This window comes from Eublepharis macularius, chromosome 1 (assembly GCF_028583425.1).
Source record: "Eublepharis macularius isolate TG4126 chromosome 1, MPM_Emac_v1.0, whole genome shotgun sequence".
NCBI classification, from domain to species: Eukaryota; Metazoa; Chordata; class Lepidosauria; order Squamata; family Eublepharidae; genus Eublepharis; species Eublepharis macularius.
In genome coordinates, this window is record NC_072790.1 from 147,823,415 (window position 1) to 147,838,280 (window position 14,866).

The window sequence follows — 14,866 nt, forward strand, 5'->3', positions numbered from 1 at the left end:
ATGGAACCTTACTCCAGCTTGAGGAACCTTCCTCCAATTTAAGTGGCTCTTTTTTGGAGGAAGAGTCACTTGTGTGTGTGTGTTATGTGCTGTCAAGTCGCCTCCAACCTATGGCAACCCTATGAATGAAAGACCTCCAAAACATTCTATCATTAACAGTCCAAACGCAGTTGTTTGTCAATTCCTGATGGTTGTTACACGACAGTGGCTTGATTTTGGAGGCTCAATGAGAATTGGCGTTTGAAAGTGTTTTGGAAATGGGTTACGTATTCAGGCTGTTTGAATGTGGAGGCTCAATGAAAATGGGGTTTTGATGGTTTGCTGGTAAATGTGTAACCATATGAGATTTGTTTGAGATATGGCTACATACCTGATGAAGATCTAGGCAGAAATGAGATTTACATTTAGCCAGCCATCAGGAACTGATAAGCAACTGCCCTTGGACTGTTTTATGGGGGAGTTGTTTTGCTCATTATGTACTGCCTATCTTGTACAAGCCTTTAAGAAAATGATTGGATGTATATAATTTTTGTGAATCTCAGTATATGAGATTTTTGTGAATCTCAGTATATGAGTGAATAACAGGCCTTCCTATTAAAAAGAGGAATTCTTAAAGAGCCACTTAAATCCTGTTAAAATGGAGGAAGGCTTCAAAGGATCCACTCCATGGTATTTAGATTATGGATTATAGTCTAATAGTTGCATCAGAATAATCAGAGACAGTTTCCTCATAATCTGTTCTATTTCACAAGCAAACATTATTGTAAAATTTTTCAAAAATTGTTTGAAATGACAGCTGTCTTTTTATATAAGTGCATAAATTGTATACAACAAAGGAATGTCAGGCTAAACTCTTAATACTCTATTTTACAAATGCATCCTGAAAACTGGGAATTATTAATTCTTAGTGCATACTTCTAGGGCTAGTAACTGCTAAAGGTGGTATAATTCGCTATCAGAGATGAAAACAGATTCTGTGATATCATGCTGTAATTTTCTATGAATTACATCTATGAAGCCAATGCCTTCTCTAACTGCTTTCATGCAATACAAACAGGAAGCAGGAAACACACAGGCAGCTGACCTGTATCTTCCTAGACTTTTGGAGCCATTCAGCTTCTATCCACTCCTCCATAATTTAGATCCCTCCCTTTCAAATCACAAAAATATATCTTCCCTAAATACGCACAGCAAAACTTACTCTTGACATTCAGAAGATTCAGATTCTTCAGGTGTAGGACTACCTTCGGACTTTTTCCAGCCAATGACATATTTGCTTATTTCTCCTTGTCTAGGGTAGCATTTTGCTACTGAGCCAGATATCTGCTGACTAATATTCTGAGACACTATGTACACTTTGGAGGTATCTAAAGATCCACTGTTTTTGAGACCATGCGCTGAAGGGCTTCCTGAATGATGCGACCCACTAGAAATGGGGGGGGGGGGGAGAGAGACATCATCACTTTAACAACTACTGATATTAGAGTGGCATAAGTTTTCATAAGTCACAGTATCAACTGCTCACAGTTGATGAATTAGGAAAGTAAATGTGTAAAGGAAGGACAATCAGGCCGCTTCAACATGCAGCATAGGGGCACACAACCACACAATTGTTCCTGTGCTGCTTGCTGCTGCCACCTCCCAACGTTGCTCATCTCTCTTTCCCCCATTGTTCCTGTACACATGACAACACTCAAGCTGCCCCTTCCATCTCTTAAACTTTCACTCCACCCTTTCCCCTTCAAAACATACTTAAAACAGGAAAAAATGGAGAAAAAGCCCTTTAAAGGGGCTTAAAAGGGAGAATGGCAGGGCAGTGAGCTGCCTCATACCATTTTGAAAGTGGAACTTAGCTCCACCGCCGCCCTCCCCCATGAAGGGAGTGGGTGGAACATCCAGATAGACCTTCCATAAGCAGCTGCCCTACAATTCTCCCTTTAAACTTGGGGGAGAAATATTTTTTTGTTCTCCAGATAAAATGAAAAAAGCCCCGGGAAAGTCATAAATACACTTGGAGTAAGGAAAACATCATGCAAGGGTTTCTACTTTCCATGTAGGGAAAAATCCCATGTGGAAACAGCCTTCATTTCTGTAGCGAACTATCTATTTCCAATCCATTTTGAGTTCAATAGCAGATTACTAATGTGGCTACCCTTGGGAATTTTTAAAAAGATTTTATGCCATGGTCTATTTTGAAGAGATTTATTTTCCTACTTTTGCACCAAATTCTACAGCTTATTAAAATGAAACGATGTATAAAGACCAAGAGAATCCATTTCATTTAAAGCATGAAATATCACACATTTTTAAATGTCCATTTGTTTTGTTTACCTAGTGCTGTGTATTTCAGAAAAGGAAAGATGGAAACATATTTCCTATAAGGCCTTAACAACTTGACATGTACTGAACCTAGATCTTAAAAAATTCCAGACTAGAAAATGACATCCTGCTGAAGTCAGGAGCCCTACTTCTGATTTGCTAGGGCTGAAATGCAAATCCAGTAGCATAAAATAATTCACCATCAACCTGAACTGGCAACTCTGATGCACACATAGAAGCTCTGATGTGCACACAGTTAAGTGTAAAAATTTCTGTCACTGTTAGGTATTGCTCTACTGTGCATGTGTAACACTCAGTCGGAAGAGAAGAGGGCAGCCTTTGTTTATGTAGAATGCTGTAGAACTTTACAGATCTTGGATTATAGGAGCAAACCTCCAAGCACAACTCCCACATTAAGTCCATCTTGTGAGACAGGAGCAGCACTCCCTGGATTATAGTTAATGATTTGTATATACTCTATGCATGTCAGGACAAAGGAAATTATACTGTACTTGTAGCTGTTACACCTTAAAATATAACATATCTAATGTTGCTTCATCACATCTTTATACCTGAATAAAAATCTAAGATGAAAAACAAAGAAGCTTGTAATAAACATTACATGGTACCAGTATACAAATAAACAGCTGTTTAAAGTATCAGTCTTTCTTCACTGGAATTATCCAAAGATTTTAGATAATAAGAGCAGCAGTGTAAGATAAAGGTTTAATAAAGGAAATATGGAAGTAGAAGGATAGGTTGAGCCCTCTTCTTCAAATGGGGTTTGTTTTGCTTGGACTAATCAGTGCCCAGATTAAACCATACAATCTAGATGACACCACTGCTCCACAGAGATGAAGCACACTCTAAAGCAAAGAAGGGCAGATGACTCAAATAAGTGAGTCATGCTGTGTGCTATTATCATGAAGTTATACAGAATATATTCCTTGACCTGGATAGCCCAGATGATCCTGGTCTTGTCAGATCTCAGAAGCTAAGCAGGGTCAGCTTTGGTTAGTAATTAGATGGAAGACCTCCAAGGAAGACCAGGGTTGCAGAGGCAGGCAATGGCAAACCACCTCTGTTAGTCTCTTGCCATGAAAACCCTACCAGGGGTCGCCATAAGTCAACTCTTACTTGAGGGCTCTCTCCACCATCTCATACAGAATATATATATTTTTACATTGCTGAGTAAATTTTTTAGGGGAAGAATTATTTTTGACTTTCTTCACATATATTGACATGAACTAAGAATGAAATGAGTTCTTATAAGAATACTTCTGGTGCAATGCAATTTTAGTTAAAATTAAATTTACATATTAACAACTGTATACTGAAGAAAATCTCCTACCTGGAATGTGAAGATATTTCACTGAGGTCTCCCATGCTGCCATCACCGGTATGACTGCTAGAAATGGCAGAAGCATAGCTGTGAACAGTATACATTTTTGTTTGTTCATCATCTGGTCCAGCAGTTTCAGAAGATTCGGTCCACTGATCAGTACGACCATGCATCCCAGTCCGGCCTCCAGCCAGGTGCAAAGGAGCCAAAATTGGGGCAGGCATACAGGGAGCAGTATCAATTCCACTGTCAGTAGAAGCCCCTTTACTATAAGTTAATCCAAGCAAGTCAGTGTCCATTAGGTCTCCAGAGCCAAAATGCTTGTCATCACTGTTGCTAGACGTGTTACTGGACAGGGTATTACTACTGGAATGGCTGGAACAGTTTTTGTCTCCAATCTTTAAAGAAACATTTTACAATTTTATTTCTTGTTATTGAGAGTTTTCATGAATAATGGTTGCAAACATTGTCACATTACCAGCTTCAGAAGTACCAAATAAAACTGGAATAGATACCTGGACATGGAATTAGCATTATTTATTATACAAAAGGATGGAATTATTATTGTTTCCAGTACCTGTGAAGAGATTGGATTCTTTTTTTCACTGTATATGAGACTGCATGAGGTTAGGCACTGTGAATTCCATTCAAACATATACACTCAGCTATCATACTGTATTTTGAAATCCTGGTTATTGTCAGAAATTTTCTAAGTTTCTAAATGATTGAATAGGAATTGTTACTGTTGGCTTTTCATAGATGAATTAATGTTTTTCATATAGTAGCTGAACTTCTGCCTGTGTCTCCTTGGGACAGCCACTGCGTTTTTTCTGAGTGACAAAAAAACGCAACCAACTAACTACAAGAGGCAATATAAAGGCAATCTAAGAAAGGTAAATTTGTGAAAAGGATTGAATCAAGGAAATAAAGTCAATGAAATTTAATCAATCACACTCTTAATAGAAGCCCCGGTAAAAACCTGAGTCACCCCGAAAAAGAAGAGGGGGGGGGAAAGGCTACATAAGAGTAAAGGAAGGCTGTGAATGGCCCAATATAAACATTAAATAAAGTCAATTATTGTACATAAATATGTGCAACAGATATAGCATCCGAGTAAGGTCATGCGACCGTACATACAACAATTTCTTGTACATAAATATGTGCAACAGGTATAGCATCCAAGTAAGGTCATTCAACAATATGTTCAAACGATGAAATTAACAAAAGCAATCAAATTGTAACCGCAACGGGTTAGCTAGTAATTGACCATCCCGTATCGGATTCTCCTTCTTCCAAGCAGTTACAGCTGCAAAAAATAAGACTCGTATAACTATAATATTCATATATTGCACATATTCCCAGCATATCTAAAATGCATTATACTCACAAAGAGAAAGGCAATTCTCAGCACACATAAATCAAGTCCATGAAGACGGCTCGCTCCCAGGCGTAAGCACAGCCTCACAGAACGCTCACTCTTAAATACCATCAAAACGTTAAAGTGCCAGGACCACCAGACATCCTCATAGAAAAGCTGTAAGATCACAATTTACATTCAGTCCCTTAGGTTCTACAGTGCTAAGTCTATGGATCCACTAAGCTTCCTTTCTACGAAGGTCCCTTTGTAACCCGTTGCGGTTACAATTTGATTGCTTTTGTTAATTTCATCGTTTGAACGTATTGTTGAATGACCTTACTTGGATGCTATACCTGTTGCACATATTTATGTACAAGAAATTGTTGTATGTACGGTCGCATGACCTTACTCGGATGCTATATCTGTTGCACATATTTATGTACAAGAATTGACTTTATTTAATGTTTATATTGGGCCATTCACAGCCTTCCTTTACTCTTATGTAGCCTTCCCCCCCTCTTCTTTTTCGGGGTGACTCAGGTTTTTACCGGGGCTTCTATTAAGAGTGTGATTGATTAAATTTCATTGACTTTATTTCCTTGATTCAATCCTTTTCACAAATTTACCTTTCTTAGACTGCCTTTATATTGCCTCTTGTAGTTAGTTAGTCGCGTTTTTTTGTCACTCAGTCTTTAGTGCGTGACTCTCTCTCTTGGACTTTCACTGCGTTTTTTCTGGCTTAAGAAATAAATCTATTTATATGAAGCTACGGAGCTGGGTTAGAAGTAAGCTTGGAGCTGACAGCACTCATATTAGAAGTGTCGACAAATCTGAAAGCAGGAGCTATGCTGAGGATCACAACAGATTGCTATGTAGCTGGGTCTCCAGCACAATGAATTGCTGGTGGCCCTAACTGATTTTTCCAGGAGTCACTTATGCCAAGTGATTCTACCTCCATGGAATAATGGAAAGAGCCAGAAGATCATATGATATACTGTGTGTTGGAGCTAGCCCATCAGAGTGAGGTCATATTTTAGAATGTACTGTCACGGGCACCAGGTATCCAAGAGGGATTTGGACTTGTATTTCGTAATAAGGAATAAGCAATTTGTAAAATAATGAGTAACAGTGACTGTAGTCCTATGGGGGGGAAACCCTGCTGTGTGAACTCTTTGGTTTGTTACCACAAAGTGTAAATGTTAGAAAACAAGCTATAAATGGCATCAAAACAGCCTCTCTCTTACAAGATTGAACAAATACAAGATTGTAACTCTGTAATTCAGTTACTGTTCCATAAAAGAGGAGGCAGTACTGAAAAGCGTGCGAATGAATGGAGAGAGAGGGAGAGAAAAAGTCTGCAAGATATTAAGTCTTCCCAGACACAAAAGAACCAGCTTGAGGGGTAAGAGGCAGGGAAGCCTTGTGCCAATGTTGCCTGTCAGATGGCACAGGCAGCACTTGTGACTCTGGATACTGGATTAGATAAAGATGAGATTTTCCATCAGCGGACTGGAACTTTCAAGCCTCCCCCTCCCACTGCAGCTGGCTAATCTCCACGAAGTGTTGCTCCTGGGGAGACCCGTAGGAAAAGCAGGAAGAGGGACTGCTGCAGGAGTGGGGAATTAGTGAAAACTATCAGTTTAGTCTGTATCCAACCCCTTACCTTTTCTGTTATCGAGATGAGCAGGGGATCAGCACTGGGAGTGCTCATGACAGATTTGGGAATAAAATAGGCTAGACAAGCAAATGTGATGGATACTTTTTTGTTTTATTCACAAAAGCCCACACACCCAGGCTCAAGCTATAGTTGAAGGCCAGAGGAAAGTGGTTTAGATATGTAAACTAGGGAAAGGAGGAGAACATGGCTTGGTTTAGCTCCTACATCAATTTACCACAAAAGTAATATTAGTGTACCATCAGGCTCTGTTTTTCAATTCTCACACTTCAATTCTCAAATTTTTTAATTCAGCAGGAAATAATTGTTTCTTAACAACAGGTCATCACCACCACCCCCAAAGTTAACAAGAACAATTACAACAAGAGCCTAATTAGATGCATTCTTCAAAGGTGAAATTTTGTCTAAATAATAAAATATGCAATTGCTGGTAATTAATGTTTATTCCTCACAATATAACAAGAGATGACAAATCATGAATGTCACTTGAATACAAGAGGACATGTACTCAGGAGGACTAAGCAAGCCAATGTAAATCACGTTCTAATCAGATACTAGAGTAGTGCTTACATTATTGAGGCTTTAATCCACGATTCCACTCAGTGACCTCAAAACAAGTGCATGATAATGGGCATGTGCTGATATCTAGGTCATTGCCAGAAAGAACACTTGAAACCACTCCTGAACCAAAGATGCTTATTACTTCTGCATAATATTTAGAATATAGTCAGACCTGGTCATCTATGTTTGTAATGTGGGCAGATATAATGGCAGGCCTCCTTGCCAAGGGACTGGAATATTTCTCCACTTTTGGACAAATTACCATTTCTCAGAGTAAAGTCCACCAAGAGGGTAGCATGGAAAATTATGCCAAAGACAAGAAGTGCAGTCAGTAGAAAAGTACAGAAATAAGTTTATTTGCACCAATAGCTCATGCTTCTCACAGTATAACATTCATCTTTCCCATCTCTGTATGAAAAAACTGTGATAGTACTTTCAATGAAGTCAGTGGCTTCATCAGCACCAACTACTTGAAAATTCTTCCAACCTATATTCTCCCCTTTGCAACACAGGCTGTATGTGCATTGATACAAGAAAGATTCCTGTGTTGGTAAACCCTAAGTAGAAAGACTTACATGAGAAAATTTGTTTGGTGAATCCTTGCCACTGTTCTCTTTCTGTAAAGCCCGGTCTTTATAGGAACTCAAGACTTTGGTAGATGGTGCATGCCACTTGGTTTCTGCCATAAATAATTATGTGTTTTAATTTCTAAATATACAAAACATTGTACAAAGAAAAAGGCTCACAACTTAACGCTATCATGTTCGACACAGAGAAATTCTTTGGAATTTCTAGATCAGTGTACTCTTGTCTACTCATTTAAGTTAATAAAACTAAGTAATGTACTAAAATATTAGATGTCTGAAGGAGAAGGAAGAGCTAATTTGTATGTATCCACTTGCACTATCATCCACATGAAAAAAATGTAAGCAGAATATGAAGCCAAGACTACACACAGGGGTGGTTTGAGAGAGGGGTGAGAATCTGGTCCCCATGGAGCCCCACAAGTCACATGAATTATTTTCAAATGGTGTCTGAATTGGGTTGAGGGAGCAGAGCGAATCTTTGTCTTGATTTCTTGGTAGCAAGCCTATGTAAAATCAATAAGCAAATCTTTATTTTACTTCTCAGCTCTCTCTTAATGTGCGGGTGTGGAAAAGGTACTTATGGAGGGGAAAGGGATAAATGTCATTGTTTTAAAATCACATTTACAAAAAAATGTGATTGAACTTGTAAGGAAAATTAACTCTTAAACTTATTCCCAAACAAACTGAACCTAATAATATATGCACAGTCAATTCCCTACATCCCCGAACAGCTATTGTGGGATACTCATGCTATGTCCCCATTCCATTGCCACACTACTAAAAGATACAGGGAAAAAAAGAACGAACAGGTGGGAGTGGGAAGGGGGGAGGTAGGGAATAAAATCAATATATGGGTATGTATTGGCCTGTTTTGCCAAGAACAGGCAATGCATATGCTATAAGTTAATAAACTAGGTAAACACTAAAAAACTATGGTGGTTGTGGATTTTCCGGGCTGTATAGATGTGGTCTTGGCATTGTAGTTCCTGACGTTTTGCCAGCAGCTGGGACTGGCATCTTCAGAGGTGTAGCACCAAAAGACAGGGATCTCTCAGTGTCACAGTGTGGGAAAGAAGTTGGCAGGTAATTTATATCTACTCAGGAAGGTAGGGTTGGGCTGAGTCATCCTGTAAGAGTTTCCCAGGGTGTGGAATGCTAATGGAGGGAGGCTTCACTTTATCCTGAAGAGGTTCTTTTGCATATGGATTGGTGCTTGATATGCTAATCTTCTCTGCAGGGTTATTGTTGGGTATAGAGTAGTTTGTTAGCCTGGTGTTTTTTCAGGACTGGAAACCATGCTCTATTCATTCTTAAGGTCTCTTCTTTCCTGTAATTGTTCTTGTGCTTATGAATTTCAATGGCTTCCCTGTGCAATCTGACGAAGTAGTTGGAAGTGTTGTTCAGTATTTTAGTGTCCTGGAATAGGATACTGTGTCCTGTTTGAGTTAGGCTATGTTCAGCCACTGCTGATTTTTCTGGATGGCCAAGTCTGCAGTGTCTTTCATGTTCTTTTATTCTTGTCTGGATGCTACACTGTGTGGTCCCGATGTAAACTTGTCCACAGCTGCAGGGTATGCGGTATACTCCTGCAGAGGTGAGGGGGTCTCTACTGTCTTTTGCTGATCGCAGCATCTGTTGTATTTTTCTGGTGGGTCTGAATACTGCTTAAAGGATGTGCTTTTTCATAAGCTTTCCCATCTGATCAGTGATTCCTTGGATATATGGCAAAAACACTTTTGCTGTGGGAGACTGTTTTTCCTTGGTTGTTTGATTTATCCTTGGTTTAATAGCTCTTCTGATTTCATTTCAGGAGTAGCCATTTGCTTGAAGTGCGTGGTTTAGATGATTAGTTTCCTCGTTGAGAAAGTGTAGTTCACATATCCGTCTTGCACGGTCTACTAATGTTTTTATTATGCTTCTTTTCTGTTGAGAGTGGTGATTGGAGTTTTTGTGTAAGTACCGATCTGTGTGAGTTGGTTTCCTGTAGACCTTGTGACCTAACTGAAAGTTTGCTTTGCGGATGACCAAGGTATCTAGAAATGGAAGTTTCCTCCCGATTTCTTTTTCCATGGTGAACTGTATGTTCAGGAGGATATTGTTGGTGGTTTAAAAACTCCATCAATTCTTCCTCACTGTGGCTGCAAATGATAAAGGTATTATCTACGAACCGGAACCAGACTGTAGGTTTGTGGGGTGCTGATTCTAGAGCTGTTTTTTCAAAATGTTCCATGTTTGGTGCTACACCTCTGAAGATGCCAGTCACAGCTGCTGGCGAAACGTCAGGAACTACAATGTCAAGACCTTGGCTATATAGCCCGGAAAATCCACAACAACCATCATTCTCCGGCCGTGAAAGCTTTCGACAATACACTAAAAAACTAAATCAGCTTTCTCATCATCACTCTTCTCAAAAACTGAGTATTAAATATAGGTCAGCAAACAGAAAAGATGTTTCAATATGCAGGTTAATGGTGCAAGAAGCAGTTGTATTTGGACGCACTGTTCTCATATGACAAAAATAATTCTTTAAAATCAAGGCCCACATATTCTGTAGAATATTTTAAAAGCAACAATCCTGGTCTGTGCTTTGTGGTAAAAAGTCATCACTATTTTCTCAGTTCTATTAAATGTAGCATTTTGACTGTACTCTTGTGGCATTTTGAATGTACTCTTGCATATCTAAGATGCCCAGACAATGCTACACATTTTATTTTTAATTTTTTTGAAGATTCTCTTATGATACAGAATTTTATACAATTGGAAAACAAAATAAGCAAAAATGTTAATTCAATTTAGAAAGATTATTAATTACCACTGGGATGTCTGGCCCCTTCCAAAGATTCTTCATGTTCTCTGCCTCCTTCACTCTCCAGTGGACCCGAACCTTGATGTTCATGAAGTAAAGGGGACTGACACCTTGTGACAAAGAGAAATCAAGATCCTTTTTCTCTCTGTGCAAGCAGCTTATTGTACACAAAAAGTATTTTCCTTACTACAACTGCAGTATTTTCAGCCGGTGAGCTAAATACAAGCAAGAAATTTCTGTGATCCTTTAAAAAAATTATGCTGCTAATTTTACAGACCAAGGCACCAATTCAGTATAAGGTAGCTTCATATGTTCATGTGTGTAGATCCCCTACAACAATCCTGGAAAGGAATATTCCACCTCTATCTCATGATGTCAACTAACGTTTGGTGATGATTATTGTTGTAATAAACTACAGCCATATCAGTTTAACTTTGTCTACTCAAAGGTATTTTTAACTGCAGGATGCCTCTTATTGCTTACTATCTATTAGTAATTTACACATGAACACACAAAGCTGCCTTGTACTAAGTCTGGTCTTGCTGTGTTGCCTGGTCTGACTGGCAGCAGCTCTCCAGAGCTGACAAGTAAAGATCTCTCACATCATCCCCTACCTGGTTCTTTTAACTGGAAATGCCAGGGACTGAACCTGGGACCTTCTGCTTACAAAGAGATGCTCTATCATTGAGCCACAGGCCCTCCCAACACTGGTCCTCCTTTCCTTGGTACAGAGCCAGATCTAGGGTTGATGGCCCCCGGGGCAACCCTAGTCCAAGCTCCCGGCACGGCATGATGACGTCATTTTGGTGACGTCATCATGCAGGGAGGCGGAAGCAGTGTGCGGGGCTGGGAAGCCGCTCGCGCCATTTGCCTCCCCGCAGGTGAATGGCGCGGGCGGCCTTGCAGCCCCCTGCGCTGCCTTTCGCCTGCCCCGCAGGACAGGGGGCGGCCGGCTTGCTGCGCACCCCCTGTCCTACAGGGCAGGCAAAAGGCAGCGCAGGGGGCTGTGAGGCCACCCACGCCACGCGCCTGCCCCACAGGACAGGGGGCATGGGACAGGCCGGCTGCCCCCTCTCCTGCGGGGCAGGCGAATGGTGTGGGCGGCTGCACTGCCCTTTGCCTGCCCTGCAGGATAGGGGGTGCACGGCAAGCTAGCCGCCCCCTGTCCCGCAGGGCAGGCGAAAGACAGCCTGGGGGGCTGCGAGGCTGCCCGTGCTGCTGCCCATGCGCTACGGCAGCTGGCAGCTGCTCCCGGCGCCCCCTCCCTGGTGGCGCCGGGGGCAGACTACCCCCCCTGCCCCCTGCCTTGGTACTTCCATCCATGCCCCCTGACCTGAATCCCTGTGCAGGAGTTGTCATGAGCATTCTCCCAGGGTCAGTTTACAAAGTGCAGTGCACTACAGAGACACATAGGATGACAGCTTTTTAAATGCGGTTAACCAGTACCAAAAAAATCACTAGAGCACGTTAAGCATAAAATCATGTAGAGTGCTTTGGCACTTTACAAACGAATAAATTTCATAAGATATATTTTTAAAAGTATACCACCCCTTTTGATTTACATAAATCTTCAAAATTTTTAAAAATCTAGCAAAGCATCACACAACAATCTCAGAAGTAAAAAATAAAAAACAGCAGTCAAAATAGCTATGCATAGTTAGAAGCCTTGGTCTGGTGAACATCCCTGGGAAGGGCTTTTCACAAGCAGAAGGAAAAAGTTCAGTCCTGGCAAACCTCTGAAGGAGGCAGATAGATCAGGCTCATTCAGGACAATGTATATTCAGATATTCCAATGTCAAGCTGTTTAATTCATTATCAGTCCAAACTGGTAGCTTACACTGTATCAAGAAACAAACTGGAGACCAGTGAAGATTTTCAAAACTGGAAAAATGTGACCTATACATTGAGCACAGATCACCAGTCATGCCTCTGTGTTCTGAACCAATTGCAGTTTCTGATCACTAATCATAGACTGCCCCAGATAAAGTGCACTGTAGTGGTCTAACACAGATGTTACTAAACCACAGTGTTTCAGGAACTTCTGGCAGCTAGTATACTATCCAACGATGGTAAAAGGAACTTAGAGCCACACACTTTATAAAGGGCAGCCAAGAGCAAAATTAGATCTAAAAGCATTCCAAAACTGTAGATTTTTAAACTGTAGATTCTTAAACAAGGTGCAGCTGTATCCAGAACTGGACAAATAGCATCTTCATAGTCAGATTTGCTGTATACAAACAAACATTTTTCTATCTTGCTTAAACTGGATTTAATTTAATTGACATCTATTCCATTATTAAGTACAGTCACTAATTCAGGACATTAACTACCACATCTGCAGCAGAAGTGAACAAGATGATACAGTATGGAATGTCATCAACATACCAATGACACCTTCATTCTAACCTTAAGATGATCTTCTTCAGAGCTTTCATGTCGATATTAGCATGGGAGCCTAATAGATTCCCAGTCCCTAAGTGGGAGCAGGGGATCCCCCACTCCCAGCCTCTGCCCCCGTCGCCTCTTACTTGGCCAGTGGGGGGAAGGTGCAGAGAATGCGCCTGGGAATTCTGGAGTGAGCTCCCAAGTGCTCCAGAGTCTTCACTGTCACACCAGAAATGACATCATTCCTGACATGACAACAAAGGGAAAGCCCCCATGCTGATGTATTTTCCTTAAAATCAGCCCAGTTTTAAGGAAAATACCCCTGGGGGTGAGGCTTTCCCTTCGTTGTCACACTGGGAAAGCATGCCTCTCAAAAGACACAATCATTCCTCCAGTTTAGGACCCGGGGGACCTGGCAACTCTAGAGACTAATATGGAACACTAAGGCCTACAACAGCACCAATGCCATGGGGTGGAGCAGTAGTCTAGCACTGCCTTCTGGGATCAGCCTTGTAACTAGGAATGACAGGGTCCACAATTCTCAACCCATGTAATTATTCTAGAATATCATGGTTGATATTAAAAGCCACTGATAGTCCCCAAAATTAATAGAGTTGGAATCCCTGTCTTTTATCCTCTAACAAAGGTCATCAACTACAGCAGCTGTGGCGGTTTCAGTTCTACAACCAAGATGCAAGTGAGATTGTTGTCACTAGTTTTCTAGATAAATTTCGTTTACAAATGTTGGAAGCTGTGCTGCTCTACTGTTCTTCCTCCAAGGAGCTATATCACTCTGCATTTTATTCTCAAATGTTTCCCGTAAAGTAGGTTAGACCAGGGATGGGGGGAGATTGGCCTATAGCCATCTAGTCTAGGCCACAGGTTCCAGATTCAGGTGGAAGGCTGCATCCCTTCAAATACATTGTCAGCTGCAATAACTGGAGCTGATCCAACTGTCATTCCAGGTCAAATCAACACTTGGCATAAAAAGTTGCATCACAGTCATGAATTTTCTTGAAATTTTGGAGTCACTATGCATGTTGAAAAATAGCTACAATTTTTTAAAAACTCAGTCCTTTGTTCAGTGTCACATTACTAAATTCCAGTACTTTTTCTATTTTTAAAAAAGGTATCTGTACGCCGCCTTGGGGGCTCAAGCCTGCTGGCTAAAAGAGCTATCAGTACTGTGGAAAGAGGTGCCAGTAGCACATTCTGGGGCATATCCCCAGAAAAAAATTGCTGCTAAATTCCTATTATTTAATCCAAGAGTACATTATACATCAGACTTCTTTATACTATATGCTCCGATAACCAGCAATGCTATGCTAAGTCTAGAACTAGTGCACATCCAATATTGATGTAAATTAAAGAACACTGACAAAATTCACTCCCTTGCACCCACAGAAATTCTAGATGTCCAAGCCAATGGATTGGGTTATCAAGGTGATTTTTCTTGGCATTCTTAAACATAACTTGAAATACTGAACACGTGAACTTTGAACATTATAGTACCTTGCATACATGCTGGCCCCACAAACGTTTATGCTATTGTAAGGAGGTTGATTTTTGCCAATTGCCTCCTTCTACTACAAGAGCAGCATTTTGGGGGAGTCTTCTGGGGCTTCAATAAGAGAAGGACCAGGAAAATCTGCTCTGCTAACAGAAATCCTTTTTATCAACCAGGAGTTAGCCATGTTAGTCTATAGTAGCAAAATGGCAAAGAGTCCTGTAGCACCTTTAAGACTAACCAACTTTACTGTAGCATAAGCTTTTATGTCTATTTATTCTTTTGCGCAGAGGTTGGCTGGTTTGTCCAATGTATCAGCCAACCTCT

The 14,866-nt window shown here is 40.7% G+C and overlaps 1 protein-coding gene across 3 annotated transcripts in view; it reads right to left on the reverse strand.

Annotated features, from left to right (window-relative positions):
• The window catches only part of SIPA1L2 (signal induced proliferation associated 1 like 2), a 137,622-nt gene that overhangs the window by 24,867 nt on the left and 97,889 nt on the right, over positions 1-14,866 (reverse strand). For all 3 annotated transcript variants that reach the window (XM_054988074.1, XM_054988065.1, XM_054988055.1), the window contains 4 exons: positions 10,654-10,757; positions 7,830-7,933; positions 3,671-4,059; positions 1,202-1,426 (listed from right to left, as the gene is read on the reverse strand). In XM_054988074.1, the coding sequence (XP_054844049.1) occupies positions 1,202-1,426; positions 3,671-4,059; positions 7,830-7,933; positions 10,654-10,757 (822 nt within the window). The remainder of the gene's footprint in view (positions 1-1,201; positions 1,427-3,670; positions 4,060-7,829; positions 7,934-10,653; positions 10,758-14,866) is intronic.